The sequence below is a fragment of the Phoenix dactylifera genome, chromosome 2 (assembly GCF_051530095.1).
Source record: "Phoenix dactylifera cultivar Ajwa chromosome 2, Ajwa_hap1_PhDact_Kaust_v1.1, whole genome shotgun sequence".
NCBI lineage: Eukaryota > Viridiplantae > Streptophyta > Magnoliopsida > Arecales > Arecaceae > Phoenix > Phoenix dactylifera.
In genome coordinates this window covers 31,626,709-31,653,945 of record NC_143191.1, presented here as the reverse complement: position 1 = coordinate 31,653,945, position 27,237 = coordinate 31,626,709, and the positions used below count along the sequence as shown (strand labels likewise).

The 27,237-nt window shown below is 41.5% G+C and overlaps 2 protein-coding genes across 5 annotated transcripts; one reads left to right on the top strand and one right to left on the bottom strand.

The window, feature by feature from the left end:
- Nucleotides 1–1,322: 1,322 nt before the first annotated feature.
- Nucleotides 1,323–27,210, top strand: LOC103711491 (protein TOPLESS-like). Of its 4 annotated transcripts, none has more exons than XM_017843892.5 (25): nt 1,323–2,269; nt 2,382–2,561; nt 2,635–2,748; nt 2,913–3,071; nt 3,171–3,333; nt 3,451–3,577; nt 4,135–4,250; nt 4,470–4,629; nt 4,739–4,848; nt 4,937–5,006; nt 5,158–5,231; nt 5,372–5,467; nt 5,537–5,632; nt 5,795–5,922; nt 6,056–6,290; nt 6,379–6,534; nt 6,631–6,729; nt 6,880–7,026; nt 24,905–25,015; nt 25,097–25,276; nt 25,372–25,500; nt 25,602–25,697; nt 25,853–26,041; nt 26,297–26,454; nt 26,540–27,210. In XM_017843892.5, the coding sequence occupies exons 1-25, from the start codon at nt 2,190–2,192 to the stop codon at nt 26,688–26,690; spliced, it is 3,324 nt and encodes a 1,107-aa protein (XP_017699381.2). In that variant the 5' UTR covers nt 1,323–2,189; the 3' UTR covers nt 26,691–27,210. The 4 variants fall into 4 exon arrangements, with proteins under 4 accessions (XP_017699381.2, XP_017699380.2, XP_088572011.2 ...); XM_017843891.5 differs by having other exon boundaries at nt 1,489–2,269; nt 4,934–5,006; XM_088715885.2 differs by lacking the exon at nt 6,880–7,026 and having other exon boundaries at nt 1,489–2,269.
- LOC120111834 (uncharacterized) lies at nt 15,197–16,920 on the bottom strand. Its single transcript, XM_089928882.1, has one exon. It carries the CDS (start codon nt 16,776–16,778, stop codon nt 15,318–15,320), a length of 1,461 nt encoding a protein of 486 aa, XP_089785008.1. The 5' UTR covers nt 16,779–16,920; the 3' UTR covers nt 15,197–15,317.
- Nucleotides 27,211–27,237: the final 27 nt, after the last annotated feature.

The window sequence follows — 27,237 nt, the reverse complement described above, 5'->3', positions numbered from 1 at the left end:
TTCTTCATTATTTTTAAAAGATTAAATCACATCAAATTTAAATTAAATATAGATGTTTAGACTAGTAAAATATTTTTTAGTGATTTATAAATGTTGAGTTGTTGTTTGTTTTTGAAGCGAGAATTCCGTAAAAGCAACATGATCATGTGACATGATAATATTAATCTTTTTTGCCATCTTTTTTTATTAAGAATAACCAAATTATCTTTACTAAATTTTGATTATTTTTTATTAGTTTTTCTTAAGTATATATCCTCCTAAATATGCGTAATTGTATGAATATTTTTGCAAAATTGCTATTTGCATATATATTCTTATAAAGTTTTCTTTTTGTATATCTACCTGTAAGAGAATTTCAGATATTTTAAATTTAAATTATTTATTTTTTATCGACGTTAGATGATATGGGGGTATATATATATATATATATATATATATATATATAAAGAAGGGTATGCATACAAAATAAGTATTTTATGAGGATATATATATGCAGATAGCAATCTTATGAGGATATTCATATAATTTATATATTTTGAAGGGTATATATTAGAAAAAATCTAATAAAAAATTAGATACTCCAAGCTATTTATCCAAATGGTTCATAAACCAATGTTACATCTCATAAAAATCCTTAGAAATCACTATGATTGCTGCCTAAAGATGGCGACGGGTTAGATAAGCCATTAGCCGTACCCGCCTCATACTTGTCTAGTGATGGGATAGGATAGGATAGGTGGGGTGGGTAGAGATAGACTATGAGTTGGATGGATTAGAACGAATAAAATTGTAAATTTTTTTTCGTACTAAAATCAAATAAATAAATAAATATAAAGATAAATTTTAATGCTTCAGATAATATAGAACAAAAGAAGAGTTGAAAATATGGAATGCAGCAAACCAAATCTTTATATATATATATTTAATTGAGTGAAGCAACAACAGCACAGCATGAAAAATAGATTTATAAAGAATTATATATACTCTGAATAGATTTAAAATGAATTTTATCATATCCCTATCTACTCCGGAATCTCTCTAAATTGGATAAAATCTGCGCCATAGGTTAAGATCAGATGGTTCATCCGAAGAGCCAGCGCAAATTGCCATCCTATTGCTGTGCGTCATCTCGTGCCACGTCAAACGGCAAGTTGGTACATCAACGGGACCGCAAAGTACCGCTGTGGGTCCCGCATTTGACGTGCTGCCAGGAATCAAGGGCCCTTCTCGGCCTTTCCCCGGGTCCCGTCACACTCCCCGAAGCATAATCCGATCCGTACACCATCTCTCTTTACGCAGCTATCGGGTACTACTATGCGAACACTGCGAGAGGAAAACATAGAGAAACAAACAAACCCCAACCGCATTGCACGTACGTTGCACCTCCGCCGGCCTCGGTCGGTCTTGCCTCTTTTCTTCCACCTCGCCCCCGCCCGCAGCCCAAACTCAGTCCCAATTTAAAGGCTCCATCGGCAGCGTCGCGGGAATATTGGCGCTTCGTACCACCGACCATGTGAATAGGACGAGTCCTCTGTGCTCCAATGTGCCTTGCAAAAACAATCCCAAGAAGGGGTGAAGATCTCAAATACCGATCGAGATCGCCTGACATCAGCCCTAGTTTTCAAGTCATAAATGCGGGACCCACAGAAGCGGGAGTATCTTACTGTTTTTTTTTATTGAGAGTTATCGGCGGTGATCCGGGGTTGATTCGGCAACAATGAGTTCTTACCCGAAACATCCCGAAACCTTCAACACCACGATAGCGTTTCTGATAGTTTCTTCGCGTTTGGAGATTGATTTGCGCGCACCAGTGATAAGCCGCTGGTCATTTCAAGAAATAAGCCCGCGGGCATATCAGCGGTCAGTTTCAATCTGTGTGCGTATATAAAGAAGTCCTGACCTCGCTCCTCCATGGCCTTTTTCGTCCCTCGTTCTTGTTTGTTAGCCTCCGATATACCCCCGTCCCCCCACCTCTCTCTCGCTCTCTCTCGTTCCCTCAAGAAAAAAACCTCTTCAGCCGCTCCTCGACAGAGACTTTTCGCCACCATCGATCCACGGAGATCGAGCCCGGTCAGATTCGTGGCCCCCCAGAGGCGGCGGCGCGCCCCCGATCTGCAGGCCCGCTGGCCACCGGAGGCTCTCCGACGACCCCCCCCCCGCCACCGTGAGAGGAGGCGCCGCCGGGCGCCATGTCGGGCATCGGCCGCGACCTTATGTTTCTCATCCTCCAGTACTTAGAGGAGGAAAAGTTGAAGGATACCGTCCACAAGTATGGAATCCAACAAATCCCCCTCTCCCTTTTCATTATCCATCGTATCTCTGTTTGCATGCCTTTCTTTTGTTCCTTTTCTTGATCGGTGTTCTTGTTCGTATTACGGAAGACTGGAGCAGGAGTCGGGGCTTTTCTTCAACATGAGTTACTTCGAGGAGACCGTACTCGCCGGGGACTGGGAGGAGGTGGAGAGGTACCTGTCGGGGTTTACGAAGTTCGATGATAATCGGTACTCGATGAGGGTCTTCTTTGAGATCCGAAAGCAGAAGTATCTCGAGGCCCTTGACAGGTAACCCTCTTTGCTAGCTCTATTTTCAATGCTTCCATTGCTTTCCTTTTATGTATTATTTGTACGTTCACAGGCATGATAAGGGCAAGGCACTAGACATCCTGATCAAGGATCTGAAGGTGTTCTCGGCAGTCGGTAAAGACATTGTTAAGGAACTTACTCTACTCCTTTCTTTGGAGAACTTCAGGTATTGTGATTGAATCGAAGAATGGGGTATTTTGATCTTCAAGTCGTAAACTGCGTCTTAAAATTTTGGCGCGTTTTCTTGATCTTGAGCGAGAATTGAAGTATTGGAGGTACTAATCTTGATGTTGCGAACTACATTATTATTTGTTTTTTTGTTAATTTAAGGGAGAACGATCGACTATCTGAGTATGGAGATATCCAGCCGGAAAGGGCGCTGATGCTGGCAGAGCTCAAGAAGTTGATTGAGGTGAATCCTCTATTCCTTAACAAGTTGCAGTTTCCTCCCATCAATAAATCAAGACTTCGCACCCTCATTAACCAAAGGTATGAATTCGTCCGGGGAGAAAGAAAGAAATCTTTAGTTTTATGTGTTTTCTTGTTTTGGTATCTTCTGGGATTTGGCCATATTGTGTTCTTTTGCAGTTTAAACTGGCAACATCAGCTCTGCAAGAACCCCAGTCCAAACGCTGATATTAAGACCCTTTTCGTTGACCATTCTTGTTCCCAACCAAATGATGCGCCTGTGCCGTCTCCATACCCTCCGCTTGTGAATGTCATGCCAAAACTCGAAGCATTTCCCCAACTGGTGAGTGGCAGCAGCTGACTTAGCCATTCGCGAACTGATTGTTTGCAGTCTAGTTTCAGGTCGAATGCCTTGAGTAAGCCATTCAATGACTTCATGTGTTTATTCATTTTCATTCAGCCATTTCAGCAAGCTGCAGCAGCTCTGCCAACATCCTTTGCAGGTTGGATGGCTAACGCTGGGTCCCACCCTGCATTCTTTGGTGCCCCCGTTGGTGATCTAGCAGCTCCTCCTCGTGCACATTCTCGTGAGTATTTCCTTTTGCTTTTTAAGAAGATCTACTCCAGCAGTTCCTCTTTCTAGGCCTGTCATGATCAAAATACCACACCTGTCTTTTGGCATGCAAGCATTGGGTTCACCCTGTAAATCATATTCAACCACCATTCTCCCTGTGCTTTAAGACGATCAGTTCCCTTTCTTTTGTACTCTGTTAATTGTTAAATCCAGCTATATCTTACAAAGTTGGATGATTGCAATGATAAAGAACTACAATGTTTTCTATGTGTCTCTTAAATATGCAACTCTTACTATAGATATGATGCTGATTTCTACCTATCAAGATGTTTTCAATTTGCTCAGTTGACCATGTATTATTGACCTAGTTGTTTCAGTTAGCAGTTTGGTCCTGTCATTTAGAATTGTTTAACCCTCTATCTTATCTTCGTAGATCGGTTTTTGTGAAGTACTTGGCCCATATATTATTGGGCTGTTTTATTTAGATGGTGCTTGCATACACTTGCATACGACTTTCTTTTTGCCAAATTATCTATTATATGCATTAATTTTTTTTGTTCATCTTGGTAGATTGTCTCTTGAAGCGTCCTTTGACTCCCCCAAACGGAAATCCTGCTCTGGATTATCACACGGCAGATTCAGGATATGTGATAAAGAGACAGCGTCCTATGGGAATCTATGAGGAGGTTTGTTTTTTCTTCTCAATTTTCTTTTGATTTTTATTCCCTTTCCGTGCAATGTTTCTGTCTGTGAAAGTGCTGGGTTTGTGCTGTCTTTTGCACTTGTAATCTGCAAACTTTTTCTTTCTTTTCTGGGTTTTAAGTTGATAAAATTTGTAGATACATTATAAGTTTTTGCAATTCTTCAGGACACATGAAATGTTTCTATTACAATTGTCTTTGCAGGTTGGCCTGCCTGCTGCTCATTTGCCTATTGGATCCTCTGGCATCGCACAGAGCCAGCATGCCCTTGATGAGTTGCCCAGGACTGTTGCAATGACTCTAAATCAGGGTTCTGCTGTCATGAGCATGGATTTTCATCCTGCTCAACCAACTATTCTTTTAGGTTAGAAAACAGGTTTCTTTAGTATCTTTCCATTTTTCACCAAGGAAGGTTTTTCCTCAGAGTTCATATAGGTTCAACATTGAGTTTGACTGTCAACTTTTGTCTCCAGTTGGAACAATTACTGGTGAAATCTCACTGTGGAATGTAGCTTCTGGGGAGAGGATTGCTCATAGAAGTTTCAGAGTTTGGGATCTCCGAACATGCTCAGCCTCCTTTCAGGTATTCCAGTTTGCCCGTAGATTCTGATTTCGTAATATATTCATGAAATCTCCATTTTCATTCTCGCTTTGGTTTTAATTATAAGCAGACAGCTCTAGCCAAGGATCCCACTGTATCTGTTAACCGTGTGATATGGAACTTTGATGGTACTCAATTCGGTATGTTCAAAAAGAAAACTGGTCTTTCTATAGATTATAATTCAATAGTTTATGCCATATAACGAGCAGTATGTGTAAAGCAAGGATGAACAACCTCATAAACTATTTCTGGTGTTTGTAAAATTTCGATTGTCATGCTTTGCACTTGCAGGTGTTGCATACTCCCAACATCTTGTGCATTTGTTTACATACAATGGCCGTGATGGCATATCAAACCATCTAGAGGTAATATTTACCAGCTAATTGTGTTTCTTTACACGCTCCCGAGTTTGAATTCAATTATACTGGCGAATCTTTAATCATACGAGCCATTATATTTTTCTGATGCCTCAAGGGATTTTTTCAAAACTTATGTGACTTTTCAGATTGAAGCACATGTTGGTGGAGTTAATGATGCTGCCTACTCTCAACCTAAGAGACAAGTGTGCATTGTGACCGGTGGAGAAGACAAGATTATCAAGGTTACACCAATCTTGTTGACAAGTTAGTTAGTATTGATGCTTTCATTATTAACAACTATCTAACTTCAGGTATGGGAGGCTGCTACTGGTGTGCTTCAGCATACTTTCGAAGGTCACGAAGCACCTGTGTACTCCATATATCCACATTTTAAAGAAAATATTCCGGTAACATGCTTTTCAGAATTTGTATACTTATATTACTATCTTATTTTAAGCAATCTAAAAGCCTTAAGCTGACAATTCCTTGTTCACCTCAATACTTGTGTTGAAAGTCTTTTCAGGGCTTTTATAAGTTCATTAGATTCTTCCATTTCTTTTTTTTTTCAGTTCATCTTTTCGACTTCTCTTGATGGGAAGATTAAAGCATGGCTGTATGATAATATGGGCGAAAGAGTTGATTATACAGCACCTGGTCAATGGTGCACTACTTTGGCTTATAGTGCTGATGGAACAAGGTTGGCGTGATGATCACTTCCCTTATTTTTCTGTGGCTTGCTTGATATTTGTGATAACAAGATGTCCTTCAATTTTAATAATAGTTCTCACAGTTTTTTTTTTAATATAATGATGGTCCGTGGACACAATAAGGCTGTTTTCTTGTGGGACTGGCAAGGATTTAAGGCCCTATATTGTTGAATGGAATGAATCTGAAGGGACGATAAAGCGGACATATCATGGTTTACGCAACCAAGTTATGGGTGAGGTAAAATTTGATACAATAAAAAATCGGTTCTTAGCTGCTGGAGATGAGTATATGGTCAAGTTTTGGCACATGGACAACACCAACTTACTGACAACCACTGATGCGGATGGTGGTTTACCGGTAACTAGTCTAATAGCTGTCCTTATACTTTCTCCTTATCATGTTGGCGACAGGTCATGATTTACTGAATACAACCTTATGTTTCTAGGCATCACCACATATCCAATTTAACAAGGATGGGGCCTTGCTGGCCGTCTCAGCAAAGAACAACCGTATTAAAATTTTAGCAAATGCTTCTGGTCAGCTGCTGCTTTCCTTGGCCGCCAGATCAGCTTCTGAGTCCATTCCAAAGGAGATTTACTTAGTAACATATTTATGTTTTAATTTGCATGGTTTCTCCTTATTTTGATTGTACAAGCCATATTTGATCATCAATTCTAGTCATTTGATTGTGGTGCAGGAACCGGCCATTAGACCATTGGGAAGTGTCAGTGCAATGGCTGGAACTAGTGCTTCAGTTGCTGATAGAGGTGCTCCTGTGACAACTGTTGTTGCATGGGTAATATGAAGTTTATAGTTGTAGTATGTGCCTTGGTGTTAATAGATCCCATTTTCTTTCAAAAATAAATTTGGTTTTTGACTATTTGCTATTAGATTGCTTAGATTATGAGGATTATTTTATGCATATTTACTTTCAAATTTACAATAGAATGAGGAGAGTCAGAGTTTGGAGGAGGTGAAACCAAGGATAATTGATGAATCAATTGAGAAATCTAAGATTTGGAAGTTGGCCGAAATCAATGAACCATCTCAGTGCCGTTCTCTGAGGCTTCCAGATAGTTTGGTAGCAGCTAAGGTAAGAATGTTGAACTAGTGCAGCAATTTGGGAATGAAGCTACCACTACTGATTTAGCAGCACAATAAGCATATGTTTCATGTGACCCTTTAATAGGATAGCCTTTGGATGTTGCTTATTTTCCTTTTTTTTTGTGTTAATCCATCTGGCATGATGCTTTATGACAAATATTCATTGATTTGATGACTTCTATACATTTTAGTCAGCTTCTTTTGTTTTTGATGTAAAATCTATTTGAACTGAAATTGCAGAAGTGATATTTTAGTTTTTCTTTTTTCTTTATATAGTAATGTGCTTTGTTTTATTCTAATACATTTTATTTGGAAAATGGAGTTATATGCATCCCGATGGAGGAGTTTATACTGCTATTGTTTCACCTTGGCATTTAATGCACTATAGTACTCTCTTAGACTCAATCCGGGACTCTCTTTTCCCACATGCTAGATTTGTTTATTTTTTTGGGTGCAAATAGATCTCTAATATAGAATTCTGCGAGCATTGTAGTGCTCCTTAACAAATCAAGTTTTGACTTAAGCTCTCAGAGGCAGGGTCTGCTGAACCGGTCGGTTCCTGTACCGCACTGGTACCGGCCAGCATCGGTACGGTACCGCCATAGAATTCAGTTTTGACCCCAAAGGCTTCTTGCCCGTACCGGTGCGAACCGGTCCGGTTTGAACTGATACAAGCCTGGTACCGGCACCGGGGAAGAAGAAAGGAAGAAGAGGAAAGAAGACGAAGAAAGAAGACGAAGAAGAGGAAAAAGAGGAAGAAAAAGAGAAGAAGCCTATCTATCACATCGGGCCTCGGGCTGACCTCCTCCCTCGGGCCGACGAGGATCACCCGTCTTGCTCGTGGTTCCGGCCCCTTCTTTGCTTGTGGAAGAAGGGGGAAAGAGAAGAGAAGAGAGGAGGAGAGAGGGGAAGAAAGGAGAGGAAGAGTGTTCGGGAAGGAGGAAGAAGAAGGGAAGGGAAAAAAAAGAAAAGAAAAAAAAATGGGCGTCTGTGCGCAGGGCAATGCGCTCGCGTGCGAGGCAGCCCGCCCACGCGCGATTCCACGCGCAGGGAACCTTGCCCGCCCGCGGTTTTCCTCGCGGGGTCGCGAGCCTATGCGGCATCGCGCGCAAGCGCGAGCCTATGCGGCCCCGCCCACTCTATGGCTAAAATGCGGACACGAATTTTTTTTTTTTGCTGTTGGCCGGTTCGGTACCAATCCCCACCGGTACGTCAGTTCGGTCGGTTCCGCGTACCTTGCTCAGAGGATACCGGACATAACTGAAACTGTTTCAGAATTTGTATAATCACTACATGGTGCAAGTACATATTCTCATTGTACAATATGTGTACCTTAATTAAATGCTTAATTGAGTATGACACATTTTTCTATTCTGGCCCAAAAATTACAACATCCACTCAGACAATTTTTGTTGTTGTGTCCCCTTTCTAGAAGTGCTTGGCCATTTGAAACATAGATTTAGGGCATTGATTGGGATCTACTAGTAAAATTCTTTTATGGGGTAATAGAAAAAAACTAACGTCAAATAAATCATTTTGTTATCCATTTTATGGCCACTAGGTCATCGACATGTCCTATGCCCTAATTACTAAAATAGCTACAAAAACAAATCCTAGTCTCCAAGTCTTGATCCTGAAGCTGCTTGCTAGGGAGGCTTCGATTTCTACAACAGTTTGTTGTTCTTCTTGGTGTAGTTCCTGGTATATTACTTTGGAAATATTTTCCTTGCCTAGTATGGTAGATCAATTGTTTAGTAAAATAACTCAACTACTTCTCTCCCAAAAGTCAATAACCTTTCAGGGGATTGGTTGGGTTGTCGATGCTGGTTTATGTGCTCATGGTTTTCACATCAAATAGGAAGATATTAAAATCATTGTGCTCTTCTTTCAAGTGCCTATAACACAATTGAGTGGTCAAACACCATATCAAATTAGAGTTGGGTATGTTCCCTTGCATGTTAGCACATTATAGGAGTAACTCGAGGGTGGCATTTTCTAAATCAGACATGCCAACCCACCCAAACTTGTCAAACTAAATGGCTCTTGATGAGTGGTTTTCATAGTTGGATCAGGCTTGGATGCTTCAGACCAAGGTCCGCCATACTGACCGTACCGATGGGCACCGGTACCGGTTGGAACCGATACCAAACCGGCCAACAGAACAGCGAAGTCCGCGGATGCGAAAAAAAATAAGGCACGGACGCTTTAAATGCCACAGAGTGGCATCAAATGGCCCACGCGGGCTGCCCCGCATGGGCACGCTGCCTCACGCGGGGAACTGCGCGCGGGTGCAATTTCTTGCTGGGGAATTGGCCGCGAGCGCAGTTCCCTGACCGGAGAATGTGCGTGGGCGCGAGCTGGGTGCACGATTCTCTGCTCGCACTCGCGCAGAGAACCTGGCGCGGACGCGTTCCCAGCTTGGAGAACCCCGCGCGGGTGCGGTTCCCAGCTTTGGGAACTGCTTCTGAAGAACAGCGTGCGAATGCGATTCCCAGCTCGCGCCACCGCACTGGTATCGGGCTTGTACCGGTGCAAATCGGACCAGTTCGCACCGGTACGAAGGTGGAACCGCTTCGGGGCCGAAACCGTTTTTTAAGGCTGTACCGGACCGGTCAGAGGCGGTACCGGTTCGGTACGGGCTGAACGGGCCGGTACGGGCCAGTTCAGCAGACCTTACTTTAGACTAACTATGTCATAAATCTATCAGGTTTATATTTTAGCCCCCAGACTTGATGAGTATATGTGGGTTGAACAAACCCAACTGAACAAACCCTTAAGATCCATTCCTACGCCTTAGGATAGTGGTAGTAGTGTGGCAGGCCATGACCTAGTTAAGGTTTAGTTTGTCCACAAGCAATATTAAGAGAAAAAAAGAAGTATACTAAAGAGAAAAATAGCAGCCAGCAGGGACAACCTGTTTTGGATTTAACATATTTCCTTCTCCCACCTTATTTCTTTTCCTCACTTCATCACTGTAATTAGATTTCTAACCTTAGGTCTCTTCTTTTTAGCTTTTCATAGTTGGCGAGTCCTAATTAGGTTGATGGGTTGGTTATGGAACAATATAAATAGATGGGTGTGTATGGGTTCAAGCTTCTTTTCCCTGCCCGAGCCACACCTGACTTAACCCGAGCCAGTGGCACCTGTAGATTAGTTTCACTTCCTAGATGCATGAACTTGGTCGAAATTATGATCTAATTAATCCCAAAGAAGGATGTGTAGTTGGTGGATGCTCGATTATGACCAAGCTATGATTAGCAAAATCATCAAGAGTTAGTTTTTGAGTTTTGATGGCCCAATTTGAATATGTTGAATGATTTGCAATGTCTTTAAGTTTTGTCTGCGACCTTTAAGAGAGAGCAGATATTATTGACGTGGGATTTGACTAGTAGATGGGCATGATACTGTTATGTGAGTGGTTCTTGATGTCCTTTGCATAGTAAATGCATAGGCCATGTTCATGAATCATGATGGTACTGGATATTTTCCTATTTACAAGTTGATTAAAATTGATGTGCATTTGGAGGTAATAACTAAAATTAGTTTAGCCATGCCTGCTAAATGTAAAGAGAGAGTGTTATTGTAATTCAAAGAGACATTTCTTGACAAACAATTGGATATTCTTTATGTTTGCATCATTGGCTGGAGCAAAGGTGGAATACAAAGAGGTGAAGGTCCACTTGGAAGTTTCCATGGCTTGACCTCGTTATGAAGATTCATCGTCAACTTTCAATATCATATGCAAGCCTATGTATGAGTGTATATTGCTTTTTTGGGGGTACTTCTAAGTAAGGCACATGTTAAAGAGGAAAATAAACATGTTTTATGGGTTTGCATGATCGATGAAAGGATGGTTGGTCTAGAAAAATATCATAAGCTTGCAGTGCTTTTGTATGATTTGGGATGTGCACCAGCTCAGGAAATTTTCTTTTAATCTGAAATGATTTCTTATTCTTCTGTAGAAAATTCGCAAAGAAAAAATATCTATACAATGGGGCAATCGTCATCATGACCTCGAGGCAAATCCTCAAGACTACTTCAAATTGGAAGGGAAAGGTTGAAAGAAGTGAATGAGGAGAGGGATCACAAACTTTAAGGATTCCATGCTGTTAGATGGCTGAGATTTAAAGCTATATAGGAGAGGCAGAGAGGGAGAATAGGAGGAGAACAAATGCTAATAGATAAGGGCATCGGGCCATGTTTTTAACTTTTTCTTCTATTCTTTCTTTCCTAGGCGCCTGGAAGAGGCTAGATGTTCCTTTATTTTCACCATGATAAGAGCAGCTGTATGTTACCTTATTGTTAGCAGAGGGTAGATCCTGATAAGTTGGCTGTCAATTCTACTGATAATTGAAATGAGTTGTGGCCTCCAAAACTTAAGAACTTGGACTAACACTGCAAAAAAAGGTTCATCTAAGGTCCTAAATAGTAGGCCTCCATCAAGTAGAAACCTATTTCTTGCAAAATGACCATCCGAAGACATGTAGAATGAACTCTATAGAACCTGAAAGTGTAGCAAAACTGAAACTATGCTGGTAAACTCTAATTAACACCAAAAATAGTCAAAAAATTAAATACTAAAATTCGAATAAGTCAAACCTGGAACTGAGATTAGGTGAATCTAAACCTATACATAGGCTGCATCAAAATTAGCTGGACTCGAAATTGAGGCATTTCAGGTGCATGTTGGTGCTTAAATATTCTAGATAGGGGCGAGCAAAACTAGGCCAAGATGCTTGCCTATCGCCTAGATTTTGATTTCAATGTATCATGTTGAATCGTGTAGTTTTAATTTAATCCCAGAAATTCAAAGACATTTCTATGCACGGTAAGTTGAACCGATACCATGCCCCAATTATCGGTTAGCTACCGGTTCGGTGCCGTACTGACTCATAGTACGGATTGGCATGCCGATTCCGGATCGGCATACCATTTTTTAATTTTTTAATTTTTTTAAAAAAATAATGATGTTTTATAAATTTTTAGATTTTAATGATGTTTTATGAAAATTTTGAGTGATTTAAACATTAAGTTTTCTTTGTTGAAGTGTTTTGATATTCTTTACTGCATTGTTTCTTTTTTGCATATTTTTTCTTTATAAAATGACTATAATTTTAATGATAAATATAATTAAACTGTCATAAAAAAATAATAAAATATAGAACAAAAAGCTAATTTAAAATTTTAAATACATACCAACATCTAAAATCTTATTGAGTGGCGATTTTTCTCATAAACGTCGAGCTCATCTTCATATCCAGGGGGCTCAACCCAATGCTCCATCCACATAGCCCTCGGCTCTTGTAAGCTTGTCGGCCTGTCATAAGGTACATATCGTATGTGATAGTGAGTCATCAGCCTGATACTATGGCCATGGAGCGATCTATTTGAATATGCTGGTAGTACATTTCGACCTATAAGGATATTAGCCACTGGAGGATGACGTGTCTGAAGCACTATAAAAAAAGTAGCCGACACCATATCCATAGGATCTCGTATAGGATTCCAAACTTGCTATATCGAGGGATCCTACCCCACATACTACGTCATCGTATCCACCATGACCTCGAGGATCCATCTTCTGTATGCATTCGTATCCTCGTGGTTTCTTGGTTGTATGGTATGAGTGAATTGGGACTCTCCTAAGAATTGAATCCCATCTTGGGGCTATGAGCCATACTCGATGGTCTGACCTTCATGGCCACCAAATGCATCAGCATTGCTACTCTCATATGACTGTGAGGGCTCCCTACTATCTGAATCTGACTCCACTCTTTCCAACGAGGCCTTGCCTTTACTTTTCTTCTCATCTACTTTTTTTCTTATCCTACGCCGCTTTGGCTTTGCTGTGATGATTGACCATCCCTCCCGACTAATTGGACTTGGAAGTGTGGCGGCCTCGTATGAGCATCTCTCAATCAAATCACTAGAAGGATGTCTCGGATATGGAATCATCTGACGATCTGATCCCCACTGACTCCTTTGCTTGATCTACTGGATGTGAGCATAGGTGTTACCAAGGTTCGCGGTACCGATCGTACCGACGTACCGGTCGGCTCCGGTATCGGTACGGTACCGTTGCCGAACCGAGCCGAACCGATACCGTACCGATAGGGTACATTTAGCGACCCATCATCGTTTTTTTTTTTTTGGAGTTTTTTGGATGTTTTTATGTTCAAGTTTAAGGTTAAAACTAGATGATGCAACTTATTACTTCCAAATGATTCAAATAATGAGATGAAGAACATAAAAAAATTTCAAATTAAGATACAATCAATTACATACGTTTAAATCACTCTCGAATATCTAAAATCGGGTCGAATGGCGATGCTTCTCGTCAATATCTGGATCAGCAGCATAATATGGAGGCAGATCAACCCATTCCTCTAACCAAGCGGCATTGTAGTCTTGTATGCTCAATCCTCGAGGAATGCGCGTTGGATCATAAGAACTCTCGGATCTCTCGCTGAAGCTCTGGCTCTGAGAGGTGTCTTGATAAGGGGCCCATCCGAATATGCCGGCACTAAAATCCGATCCGTAAGATCCTCCGGGCTGCGCAGGATAGTAGCTACCGGAAGATGACTCTGATGCACCATATCCATAGGCTGGCTGAGGCCGCGGATAATAGGAAGACTCGGAACTTGATACATCAATGGATTCGACTCCATATGGAAGGTCATCTGCAGCTGCATCCTGGCCTCTTGAACGACCTCGAGGAGCTCTTCTTCGATATGCAATGGTATCTGACCGGCCTATATCAGACGGCCTACCGTGGTCCGTATCTTGTGTAGCATGTGTAAACTGAGACTCACCGGTGTATCGAAAACCTCCCTCCGGCTGTGTCTCATAACTAGTACCATACTGTCCTCCACTTCCTCCATGGCTAGTAGATCCATCACCACCAGAATCTTCATCGCTGCTGGTCCAAGTCTCCTCCTCGACACTCTCCATTGGGGCCCTTTTCTTTCCTTTTCTTGTTTGTTGGGATTGACGCCCTCCTGATCGAGTCGACTGGGTAGTAGAGCGTCCTCGTCCTCGTCCTCGCATGAGAGGATCATCTCTCTGAACGGGAGCATCGGACCAGTCATGCGGTGACTGGCTCCCCTCTAGCCACGTCATATCAGCTGTAGGAGTGCGTGGAATGTTGCGCTCAGCCCATTGCTGTGCATCGACCATAGCCTCGGTGGCTATGATACTGGCTGGTCGTCGAGATGATCCCGGCTCATCAAGCTCGGGCTTCTGCTGCTGGGCCGCAAGCCAGTCGAGCATAGGATTATCATCATCATCTGTAAAAGTTCTATAGATGGGATCTGCATGCTTGAGCTCCACTTCCTCTTGAATGCATTTTAGCCTCAATCGTAGATTGTAGTGCACATAAACTAAGTCGTTGAGGCGCTTTTGTGTCAAACGGTTCCTTTGTTTGCTGTGGATGAGGCCGAAGGTGGACCAGTTGCGCTCACAGCCAGTCGAGGAGACCATTTGGGAGAGAATCCGGATAGCTATCCGCTTAAGATTTTTTGCGGATCCGCCAAAATGAATCCACCATTCAGCTGCAAAAATATTGAAGATAATTACATTTTATATATATGATGGCCTCATAGTTGAAGATAATTCAGATGCAAAAATGTCTTGCAGATTTGTATTGTACCTGGATTCATAGTTGTCTTGCTCATGACAGCTGGTCGCTGTCCAAAGCTGTGGCTACCCTCTCTAAATAATTTGGTCTGTGGAAAGAAGCTTGTTGTAGTATGTCAATAATATAAGATCTGATATATTTACATATGTTACTAAATCATAGTTACCTCTTCTATACATAACGCGGCGACTTCTGGATCAGGCTCCATCTTATAAATAACATTACGCAGAGCATGAAGAAGTTCATCATCCATACCAATTCCACTCTCGTACTGAAACCGGGGATTCAGATAGTATGCTGCACATAGATGACACCATCTTAGTATAACTATACAAATATATCAATCAGTATAATTATCAATATTATCGCTTACCTGCTAGATGCAATTCCCTACCCATTTGGGCTCCCCACCGCCGCTCAATGATGTCGATGTACTCCTGGGCATGGGCTACATCTGCCTCCATGATCTGAGCCTTTGCCTTCTCCATCATGTGATACAAAAAGCCCATCTGGGGATACCTCTCGCTATCCACGGCCCGCAGCACTTCATATAATGGTTTGATAGCCTTGACTATCACATTGGCCCGCTGCCAGAATGACTGCCTGCTTACCAAGTCTTCCATCCTGCTTCCTTCAGTGTCGGCCTAGGCATATCTACTTTTCTGCCACTCGGGACTGACAAACATCTGACGTAGGGCTCCTTTCTTCTCGATAAGGCTATCAAGTGCAATGTAATTCGTAGCAAACCGTGTGACTCCTGGTCTAAGAATTTCTCCCCCTGCATACCTTCTCATTAATGAAAGAACCCAAGTATGGCTATAAATATACCTGGTGATGCGTTGAGCTATCTCCACCGTATGTTGCACCCTACGGATCTTTCCAATATCCATCAGGATGAGGTCGATGCAATGTGCAGCACATGGGGTCCAGAAAATTTGTGGTCGCCGCTCCATCAAGACCTGCCCGGCCAACTTATATTGTGGTCCGTTATCAGTGACGACCTGCACGATATTCTCCTCTCCAATCTGATCAATCACCTTCTCCATAAGTCTGAGGATGTATGAGGCGTTGTGCACCTTATCCGAAGCATCAACTGACTTGTGGAAGAAGATCTTCGTATCACAGTATGTCAGAAAGTTGATGATGGCCCGCTTTGTCGGACCGGTCCAACCATCACACATCAGAGTGAGCCCATATGTGGGCCACTTGCTTTTATATGAACCAATCCAATTCTCTAGCTCTTCCTTATTGTTGTCAAGAAGCTCACCGTAGATGTCCCTCGGACCTGGAGGATCAACACCGGGACCGGCAGTCTGTATGGCAGAAATGGCAGACTTGTAGTATGTATTGTCTGCAGCATTTGCTGGAATGTGGCTGAAGTGGAACCAGGATCCAATAGCTTGCCACATATCCTTCTTCTTCTCCTTCTTCCACATTGTGTCTACTCTTTGCTGCTTCGAATCTCTTCTGGGGAAGGCATGCGGATCTACATCATGGATTGACGCACCTGGTGGAATTCCTCCGGAAGTCTTCTTTCGGCTACGAAAACCACCCAGGATAGATGCAATCCGGCTACGTCCTCTGCCCTCGCCCTCCCTGACTGATGTTGTCCTTTGAAACTCTGGATCTTGTCTGCTTCCACCAGAACCGGCGCCCGACTCAAAAAACGAGGGCCCAAATCGAGCCCGATGCCTCGCCACCTCCTCCTGCTGCCATCGATCATCCAGACTCGCCCGCATGGCAGCCTGGATCTGTGCCTCCTCCTCATCTGGACCCTCAGCCTCCTGTGACTCCATCAAGTGATAGGAAGGTGCTTCTGCAGCTTGGCGTTCCACCTCCGCTTTCTGCTTGGCAGCCCTCTCCTTGGCTGCTTTGATCTCAGCGAGGTTTTTCCTCATCAGCTGACGGATGGTCGGTGGGCACTCCGAGCATGCAGATATCTCACGAGAATTACCGGCTAAGTGCTGCTTTAATCTGGTTACTCCTCCTCCTTTGAAGCACTTGTGGCAATAATTACACTGAAACTGGTGACGTTCACCGAGCATCTTCCCATGCTCCCAGCCAATATTACGCTCTTGGGGTTGCCCTCTCCTTGATGGCTCCATTCCTACGACCACATTAATTTTTTTCAATTTTTATTTTTTTAATTAAAAATTAATTTTTAAATTTATTAATTAAATTATAAATTATATAAATTCTGTAAAAAAAACAGTTAATGTCATTGAATCATTGAATCATTTCCTAATTTTTGGCAATTAAATTAAATTATATATCAACAACATATAAAAATTTCAAAACGAAATGGAATCATTGAATCATTTTCTAATTTTTGGCAATTTTTGACTTAATTTTTTTAAGCAATTTAAATGAAATATTAAAAAAACAATGTAGGGGAATTTTACCTTATTTTGTTTTTGCTGGATTTTTCTTCAAGAAAAACGACGCTCTCCGACCTTTCTAATTTTTTTTCATGCCTTTGTCTTTTCCTTTCTCTTCTTTTCCTCCTTTCTCTTTGCCTTTCCTTCACTTAAACTGATGCACTTGTGGCTTCAGCCTTCAGCATTCGGTTGGCTTTTATAGCCAACCGTTGGGTCACTGTGGCACTTTGAAAAGTGCCACTGTGAGCCACAGCGCGGCACTTTCGAAGTGCCGCGCGAAGTGCCGCACAAAGCGGCACTTTTGGTCGCATTGCCGCACAAAGCGGCAATTTAAACCTCCCGCTTTCAAAGTGCCGCATAAAACGGCACTTTGAAAGCTCAAAGTGCCGCACAAAACAGCACTTTGAAAGTGCCACTGTGGCACTGTGGCACTTTCAAAGTGCCTGAAAGTGCCACACTGTGGCACTTTGAGTGCCACAGTGGCACTTTCAAAGTGCCTCTGCCAGAGGCACTTTGAACCAGCGCTGTGGCACTATCATAGTGCCACAGCGCTGGCACCTCATTGCCAGCACCGAACCGGTGCAAACCGGCTCGGTTCGCACCGGTTCGAGCATGTACCGGTGCGAACCGCCTCGGTTCGCACCGGTATGGTGCTCGAAACCATCGGTTCCGACCCATATTGGGTCGGAACCGATTTACACACTGGAACCGGACCGGTTCCAGTCGGTACCGGTCAACCGACCGTTCGGGCTGAACCGACCGGTACAGGTCGGTTCAGCAGACCCTGGGTGTTACATTATGCCCATTGCTCCACATTCATCCTAGCCTCGCCATCTACAATGCTAGCTGGTTGTGGAAGCGATCCTGGTTCATCAAGCTCTGGATCTCACTGCTGGCCCTTAAGCCAACCAATCATCGGATCCTCATCATCCGGTACAAAATCATTATGGAGCGGATCGTTATACTTTAGCTCCACTTCCTCCTTGATATACTTTGGCTCAACCTTAGATTGTAGTGCATGTAGAAGAGATCGTTGAGGCATTTATGTATGAGAAGGTTCCTTTGTCTGCTACGGATCAGGGCAAATGTGGATTAGTTGCACTCATGGCTACTAGAGAGCACCTTTTGTGAGAGGATTTGGATAGCAAGCCGTCTAAGGTGTTGGGTTGACCCCCTAAAATGAAGCCACTACTCGGCTGCAGGAAAGCATTGAGCAAAATTACATATAAGATGGTGGTAACTATAAAATATCAAGCAACCACCTATTAGCTATTGTTCATATATGATATACCTAGATTCATTCTGATACTATCTTTGTTGAGTACAAATTCTCATTCACCGAAGCTGTGGAAGCCCTTCCTGGATAGTTTTGTTTGTACAAAAATGACATTGCCCGTGATGTTATAATATGTTGAATACATTTAAAATTATGGAAGACATATTTCCATCTAAATTAACTAACTTTCTCAAGATACTGTGCTGCGACATCTGTATCAGGCTCCATCTTGTATATCATATCATGCAGGACGGACAAAAGTTCCTCATCTATTGCAATGTTAAGGATGCTATACTAGATCTTCAGGTTCAAGTAGCAAGCTGCCAATACAATTTGCAATTGTTTTAGTATGACAAGATGAACTAGAAGACTAGACAATAAGCAACTATTTTAAATTTTTAATGCATATTCTTGTCTACTAGATGCAACTCCCTACCTATTTGGTAGTCCCATCTCTGCTCAATGATGTCTATGTACTCATAGGCATTCACTAGATTTGCTCAGCTGATCTATTCTTTACTAACTATCATATGACAAAGAAAGCCCATCTACGGGTATCTCTCATAGTCCACGGCCTGAAGCATGGCGTATAAAGGCTTGATAGCCTTCACAACCATCTCGGCCCGCATCGAAAACTACTGGCTCGTCACCATGGCCCCCATGTGGCTCCTTTTAGTTCTGTCCCTCGCATATCTGCTCTCCTTCCACTCAACACCGATGAATATCGGGCATAGGCCTACTTTCCTCTCAAGAAGGCTTCTCAAGATGCAATATAATAAATGGCAAATCGTGTAACGCCTAGCCTCAATATTACTCCTGCAATGAACTTCCTTGGCAGAGCAAGGACCCATGTGTTATTTTCAATAAATCTGATGATAGAGACTGGGTTGTCTTCACGACCTTCCTGACCTTGCAAATCTTCCCGATATCGATAAGCATAAGGTTGATGCAGTGTACAGCATATGGTGTTCTGAAAATGTGGAGCTGCCTCTCCAACAACTCACTGGCATCCTGATACTATGGCCCATTATCAGTGACCACCTACAAGTTGTTATGCTCTCCCACATGATCTATCACATCCTCTATAAGTTTCAATATATACTGTGCATCATACATCTTATCTGAAGCATCAATTGACTTATGGAAGAAGATCTTCATGCCACAATAAGTCGGAAAATTGATCTTCGCCTGCTGGAAATGAGACTTGGATTGACATATATCCTTGATGTGGGTACACATGGTACAAAATAAACATTTTAATTAAATGTTATGTGATTGATAGGTGTTTTGGTAATAGCGTTAACTGTGAATTAAATTTCGTGTGATCCACAGGTGCTTTGGTAGTACTAGGTCATGGATTAAGCAAAGAGGGAGGGAGGCTACTTGTATTGAACCATCTCTGTAAAATAGGTGAAAAGGTGCAAGATTATTTTTGACTGTTGCAGGTTGAATGTTTAACGGGATTAGCATTTCTAGTCTCTTGGGAGAAGGAATCAAGCATATGAGTTTGTTGGCCAAGGTTTTAGATGGATTGGACCTATGTTGAACCACATGGATACAAAAAATCCAAGTCTCCTATGGGTCTAGGCTAACATTTTCTTTGTCCAATGTCTAACTTTGGGTCTGAGTTAACTCTAGCTAAGGCCTTTGATTAGGAGGAAATTCATGAAAAGAGAGGGGGAGGGGGTGGCAGCATCAGTGATAGATAAATGGGGAAGAGGGGCATGAGAGGATCTACCCAACTTCCAAGCTTGGGAAAACTAGATCGATCTACTTTTGACCAAAAGAATATCGTTACAAGAAGAGTCAAAGAGGTGTTCCATTTTGAAAGTTGAAGCCTGACTAACTATGATAAGGCAATGGAGGGGACTTTGAGATCTATAAAATTAAGCTTATGTTGGGAAAGGAGAGGAGAGGAGAGCAGTAGGGAAGAAATGAAGTAGATGGAGATGGCAAAGAGGAGAGCTCATAGTTGCGATAAAGAAGAGAAATGGTGTGACTAGTAGGGTTTTGATTTTTAGGATGGTGTTTTAGCACCATTAGGTGTAAAATAGGTTAAATCCTGATTGTATTATCATACTAAAGTCAAACTCATGTAAGTCTAGGTCTGACCTTGCTATCTTCTAGGCCCTGATCCATGGTTCTAGTCCAACCCATCAGATGTTGCTTACAATCCATATCCAGTTTTTTAGGCCGTGCTCTGCAAATTTGGGTTAGATCCAAGTCCATTAAAAATTTCTGCATGGACCCCTGATATTCCGAAGATGTTGGACAACAGGCCACGGTGGAAGGCATAGTCATGAGAAAACAATTGAGCTAAGAAGGGTATTCTTAAAGGTATTTCCTCTTTGCCTCAATGATGTAACATATTCCAGATCATGACCACGGCTAGCTGCTTGCCTTTTGAGGGTATAAATTTCACTTGGTTGTTAAGCTATTATATTACCTACAGAACAAATCCAAAATTCTAGGAGGAACCTGATCTGCAAGTTTGTGCAGTTGGCCATGTCAGCAAAGTCCACCTTTCCAAGCAAAAATAATGAAAATATCACTTAGCTTTTTGGTGGAGATCCTTCAATCTACAACATTTGCTAAGTAATAAGAGTATCCCCCATTAAGTTCATCTAAATATTGTCATTGATGTTAGAACAACATTTTCTTCAACCAGCTTGACAAAGTTCTGGTGAAGATGGATTGAGATGTTGAGTACTACTGGGAGGAAAAGAAATTCACTCATAACTCTCAAGAAATTAGAAATGTAAGATATCATTCCAAATTGTTTGTCTCTCACTAGAGGTTCTCGGAGATAGGTTTTTACTTTGGTGGTGTCAAACTAGCGCCCAATGTCATTATAGGATCAAAATTGAGTCTTAAGTCATAGAGGCATTTGGATTAGATTGAACCATGGATCAAATTGTGAATCATAAGCTTTTGTTCATTTTTGTTGCAAAAAATACATAAAATATGATTTTTTTGAAAAAATGAATTAATTGTAAAGTAATTGAATAAATAATCTAAGACAAAGTATAATTCCACTATTATAAGGCTGTACATAGCCTGTGCAATGAACAAACATCATGTCTAAATATCGAAGATGCTTAGGAAGAAAGAATTATATCCTTTAACAGATTGCCGGAACACGAAGACCACATGCTTTTAACTTCATGAATTCCAAAAGTTTTGCATCTTTAGTTTTCCGAACTTGAAAACAGTATCTAGATTGCTTGTTTTATGTTTTCAAGCCCTGTTATTTAAAAATAAATAATTCTAAAAGCCCATAACTTGTATAAATCATAGAAATGGATTTCTTATTTGCTTAAGTATAACTGACATGATCAAATTGGATCTTATGATTTGAGGGACCCTATAATCCAAAACATAGATCTGAATTTTACAGACCTCTTTTATTCCAATTCAAGGATGAGATCCGTATTGTTTAGAGCAAGGTTCACAAAAGTGGTACCGGAGCTTCTACCAGCTAGCAACCGGTTTGGTATGGTATTGGGATGTACTATTCCAAGTCGAGGTATACTGGAGACTAAAGATTAGGAGGAGAGGATAGAGGAAGAAACCTTAAACCTAACCCTAACCATAGAAGGAGAAGAACTAAGGGAGAGAGAAGATGAAGGGGAGAGAAGGAGAAGGAGAGGGGGGAGAGCAACGAGAGGGGGGGGAGAGAGAGAGGCGTACCAAAGGAGAAGCATTGGCATCAATCGAAGGTGACAGCATTAACGTTGATTGAGGATCCAAGAATCATGCAGAATCAAGGGAGAGGGCCTTGGCATCAGTCGAGGGAGAGAATATATGAACCGTTGATCGAGGAAGAGGGCATAGGTGTTGATGTCCATTGATATGGAGATTGTTGGGAGAGAGAGGTTGCTGGGAGAGAGAGAAGAATCGAGAGCGAGGGAGAAATGAAGAGAAGCTTCAAGAGGCTATTCGGTCGTTTCATATATTTAGAAAAGGGATTGAACCAAAGGGCCAAACCATGCTAATTACCGGCTGGTCTAGTTTGGTATGCCCCGAACCACTCAGTTTGGCATGGTTCAGATCATGTATAGTTAGATTCTGAAAACAATGCATATAATCATCCCTCTTTTTTGTTTCTCTCTGATGTCTCTTATTGAGGAGAAAAATTTTATCATTATGTCAAGAGTGGTAAGATGTAGGTCTAAAGACATAAGAATACAGGCGTACAAGGAGAATTGTGGTTTTATGTTGTTTGCTTTAGGAAAAGATTAACATCTTGCAGGTAGTCTTTGTTGGGACCTCACACTAAGTTTGAAATGAATAGGCCATATCTTTCCTATATAATTTATTCATAAAACAACATAGAATATTGACACAAGTTATTGTATAAATATGAACTATCTTGCATGCCTACATCTATATATAGTTGTGCATGCACACATATATACATTTGGTTATATAATTAATCAAATGTGTCTTTAGAGAGATCTTCCAAGATTCCATGGAACTGGGAATAATATGGAGAAAAATAACAAGAAAGCCGAGTTCATATATAAAATCATGCTCAGTGATTGACACTTATGTCCTTTACCTGGGTTTAGTTGTATGCAAGGTATTTCGAACTGGTACCGGTAGACGTATCGGTGGCCTACTAGACTGGTTCATCGTTTTCAGTACCATTTCGGTGCCGGGCCCGTACGGAAAGCCCCAGCTGGAGTTGGAGAAGACGAGGTGAAAAAGAGAGCGAGCGAGGGAGGGAGGGAGGAGATGCCTCTGCCGTCTGTGGAGGGCCGCAGGGGCGTGGCAGAGGCCGCAAAAAAAAAATGGGATTTTTTAAGTGAAGTCGGCAAGTCGCTTGCCGACTTCACTTAAAAAACTTTAAATTTCTTTCCCACGGCTGCGTCCCCTATTTTGAAAGAAACAGGAGACGTGGTCGTGGCCTTGGCCTCTGCCCCCTGGGCTCCGCGAGCGGCGGAGCCCTCTCTTTCTTCCTCCCTCCCCCGCTCGCTCTCTCCTTCTCTTCTTCTTCCCCGGCTCCGGCTGGGTTTTCTCGGTACGGGCCCGGTACCATTTTCCACGGCTGTACTGGACCGGTACGGTACGTGCTGAACCGGCTGGTTCAGCATACCATGGTTATATGATTCAGAAAGTTGGGCCTATATTTGATCCGAAGCTTGACCTGCTCACCATAATTGATGGCCGACTTAAAAGCCAAGTAACTCATATCCACCACATGGTGAGAATTTAGCAATATAAAGAAAAATTCAAGACTGGAAAAATACAATAAAGCAAGGTATGCCATACCAGTCCGAACCGGACAGTACGGAACATACCATACGATATCGGATCGGTACTGGTACCCAATATTGGTGGCATACCGACACTTGGTACACTAAAAAAAACTCCGCACCTTACCATATCGACATTGTGCTAGTGTGGCACCGATACAAGGTCCGAGACAGCGAACCTTGCAATAAAGAACTATTCACTATCAGTATTCAACCTACCTACCAAACTAATGGGTGAATCAATTGCACCAGCTAGTTCAGCTTATTATGTTAAGTAAATCTGGTTGGGTTTTTAATTTTCCTCCAAGTGATGGTTGGCTAACAATTAAAATTTATATCCTTTGTGCTTTCACGTGTTTTGGGAAGACGAAAGATTGAAAAAAAATTGAAAGAGAAAAAATTGTGTAAAAGAAGAAAATAGATGTACAACAAAATTATAAGGGCAGCTGATTATTTTGGCAAGGATGTGGTTTGGTTCTTATATAGTTCTTATACATTCCTTGTCATGTTGAACTTAATTCTCATGTAATAAAGTTTCAGTCTGAAGAATTAAGATATTATCATAGGGCTTTTAGTGATGAATGAGATATGATTAAACTATTAAAATATGCAAGGATATAAGATGAGAAGCTTCAAAGATGAGTGTTAAGTTTGATATGCAGTTAACTAGGGAGTGCAGAAGTATGCCTTTCACATTACACTGAGCTTATAGTGGTTGCATAACCTGTTATTATGGCTTGGCTTTGTTAAGACCATGAAATGACCTGGATATGAGGGGGATTGGTTTTCTGCATTTTGACAGAAAAGGAGTGTAGTAGAAACATAATAGCCTACATAAGAGAATTTATAGCTTCTTGTTATTATGATAAAGTTAGCCCCTTTTTGGCGCAACAGTAATATGTTCTCAGGTTGATGGTGGTATCCTTTTTGAATTTGGTTCCTCAAATGTGGATAAGATTGCTAAGAGGTAAATGTGCAACCACCTCATCTAGAGCACTCTAAAATGGTCAAGATTGCTACCCAAGAGTAAGAAATCCTTGTAGGAGATGCAAAATCTCATGTAGAATAAATACACACTATGTATACAATATTATTGTGGTATATATGCAGGTCAGGTCACCATTTATAACATATCAAAAGTTGTTACTCTTAAAAAAGTCATATATTTTGAAGAGGACATGTCAATAGTTTCGTTTTGTTTATGCGATTATCTCTTCAAGGTTCGCAGATATCATTTTTCTTATGGAGAATAAATAATTCATGTCCTCAGAAGCAGGTTGCCGTTTAGGGTTCTCACGTATCCTAATGGTCCCCTATAGGTACCCAGATTGATTTATACGAATTCAGGACATGCTATATTGGCACTGACATCAAATGCTGTTCACAAATTATGGAAATGGCAGGAGACTGACAGAAATACTCCTTGGAAGGTTCTGAATTTTGGCTGCTGTTACTTATACATAATGTCCTTTTCTGAAACCTTAAAGTATCTAGATGCTTGGATTTTCCAGGCAACAACAAGCATACCACCACAGCTGTGGCAACCTTCAAGCGGTATACTAATGACTAATGAGATTGGTGATGCAAGGACAGAAGAAATTGTTCATTGCCTTGCTCTGTCAAAGAATGATTCATATGCTGTGTCTGCATCAGGTGGAAAAATTTCCCTTTTCAATATGGTGACATTTAAGGTAATGTGCATCATGCTTATGTCTTTATGTTGCTCTTTTATTGTCACTTGATCTACTTGTTGGTGCTTATAAAGCATGTATTTCATATATTGCAGACAGTGACAACCATCATGCACCCTTCTCCAGCAGCCACTTTTCTTGCTTTTCATCCACAAGACAATAACATCATTGCCATAGGCATGGAAGATTCCACAATCCAAATCTACAATGTCCGCATTGATGAGGTTGTGCTCATTTTTTGAATTGAAAACTTGCTTGCTGATAACAGTAACTAGATTATATTGTTATTGTTGTTCTTGCTGTTATTTCAAACACTCTGTTACAGGTAAAAAGCAATCTCAGAGGGCACCAGAAGAGAATTACCGGTCTTGCCTTTTCTAACATGCTAAATATACTAGTCTCATCAGGAGCAGATGCTCAGGTATGTTGGACAACGAAAAGAATCTCAAACTCATTCACGTTGTAGATAACATCCAACACTAAAGATCTCTCAATTGCAATGAATACCTTTCTAGGCTTATACAGTTTTGTGAAAAACAAATAACTTCTGTGTTTTCTTTTGATTTTTTTCCCCAGTTGTGCATATGGGCAGCAGATGGATGGGAGAAACAATCTAATAAATTTTTACAGATACCTAGTGGACGAATGTCAGGTCCTCTTTCAAAAACAGAAGTCCAGTTTCACAATGATCAGCTCCAACTATTGGTTGTCCATGATACACAGCTAGCAATATATGATGCAGGAAAATTGGAATGCCTTAAACAGGTGAGTTGGTCATCGCTTCCCAGTAGTAGTACTTGCACAGCCCATCTGTCCATGTTGCATATTCATGGATGAGAATTTTGTTGTGTGAACATGTACTTCCTTTCACGTGTAAATTTTGCATCACATTTGCAGCAGTTTTTATGTTCCATGTATGCAGAAGAATTGCCTTTCTTAGATATGATTCTGTCAATGCCTTTGCATATGTTGATCTACTAATTGCAAAGCTTCTTTCTTATTCTACTACTATTTCAACAGTGGGTACCCCGTGATGGAAAAATTACGCATGCAACATATTCATGCGATAGCCAGATGATATATGCAAGTTTTGTGGATGGAAGCGTGAGTATCTTTACAGCAGACCTTCGATTGAGGTGTCGAATTAGCCCGTCAGCCTATCTGAATGCCCAACCCAGGTACCTTTGTGTTTACTAATGGGTGCTTGACTGGATGTATACCTTCTGCCCAGTTTCTCTGAACTACTCTACGTGTTGTTTTCAGCTCAAATTTATATCCACTCGTCATTGCTGCCCATCCTTCTGAACCCAACCAGTTTGCGCTGGGGCTGACTGATGGAGGTGTCCTAGTACTGGAGCCTTTAGAATCAGAAGGGAAATGGGGAACTGCACTTCCAGCAGAAAATGGTGTTTGATTAAGTGCTAGCTCCAGCCAGGTTGTGAGAAATTCTGCTCAAGATCAATCATCAGAGCGATGATAAATGCCAAGAGCATAGCAACTGACAGATTTTCTTTTTCTTGTCGTTGCGCTTAAACATCTGGAAGTTGAAGTTTCCTCAACTTGTCAGATACATGGATCACCTGAAGGGTGAAGACAGACTGCAGTTGACACAAATTGCGGCTAAGTTACTCAAGGCACATAACCATTCTCCGGTAAGAGAAATGACTGTCATGAACAAAGGTTAAACCGAAACAGAAAAATAGAATAGAGATGGGAAAGAGGGAAACCTGAGAGGTCTGGACTTGGTTATTTTGTTTTAGGTCTAGCATCCCTCCCCTAGTCAAGTGTTAGATATGGGTAGAGATAAGTTTGTTTAGAAATCTTTTGTTTTGTTTTTGTTTTTTTTCTGGCAGATTGAAGTTCAGTTTTACATTGTATGGATGTGTATTTGTCCAAAATTTTCATTCAAGTGTGCATGTTACTGACCTTTTTTCCTTGGTTTCTCTGGATTTCTGTATGAT

Excerpts from the sequence above, each read along its gene's own strand:
- LOC103711491 (XM_017843891.5), top strand. The coding sequence starts at position 2,190 with ATGTCGGGCATCGGCCGCGACCTTATGTTTCTCATCCTCCAGTACTTA. Across the intron at positions 5,007-5,157 it reads CTTTGATGGTACTCAATTCG|GTGTTGCATACTCCCAACAT; the intron begins GTATGTTCAAAA and ends TTGCACTTGCAG. Across the intron at positions 25,501-25,601 it reads ACAATGTCCGCATTGATGAG|GTAAAAAGCAATCTCAGAGG; the intron begins GTTGTGCTCATT and ends ACTCTGTTACAG.
- LOC120111834 (XM_089928882.1), bottom strand. The coding sequence starts at position 16,778 with ATGGAGCCATCAAGGAGAGGGCAACCCCAAGAGCGTAATATTGGCTGG.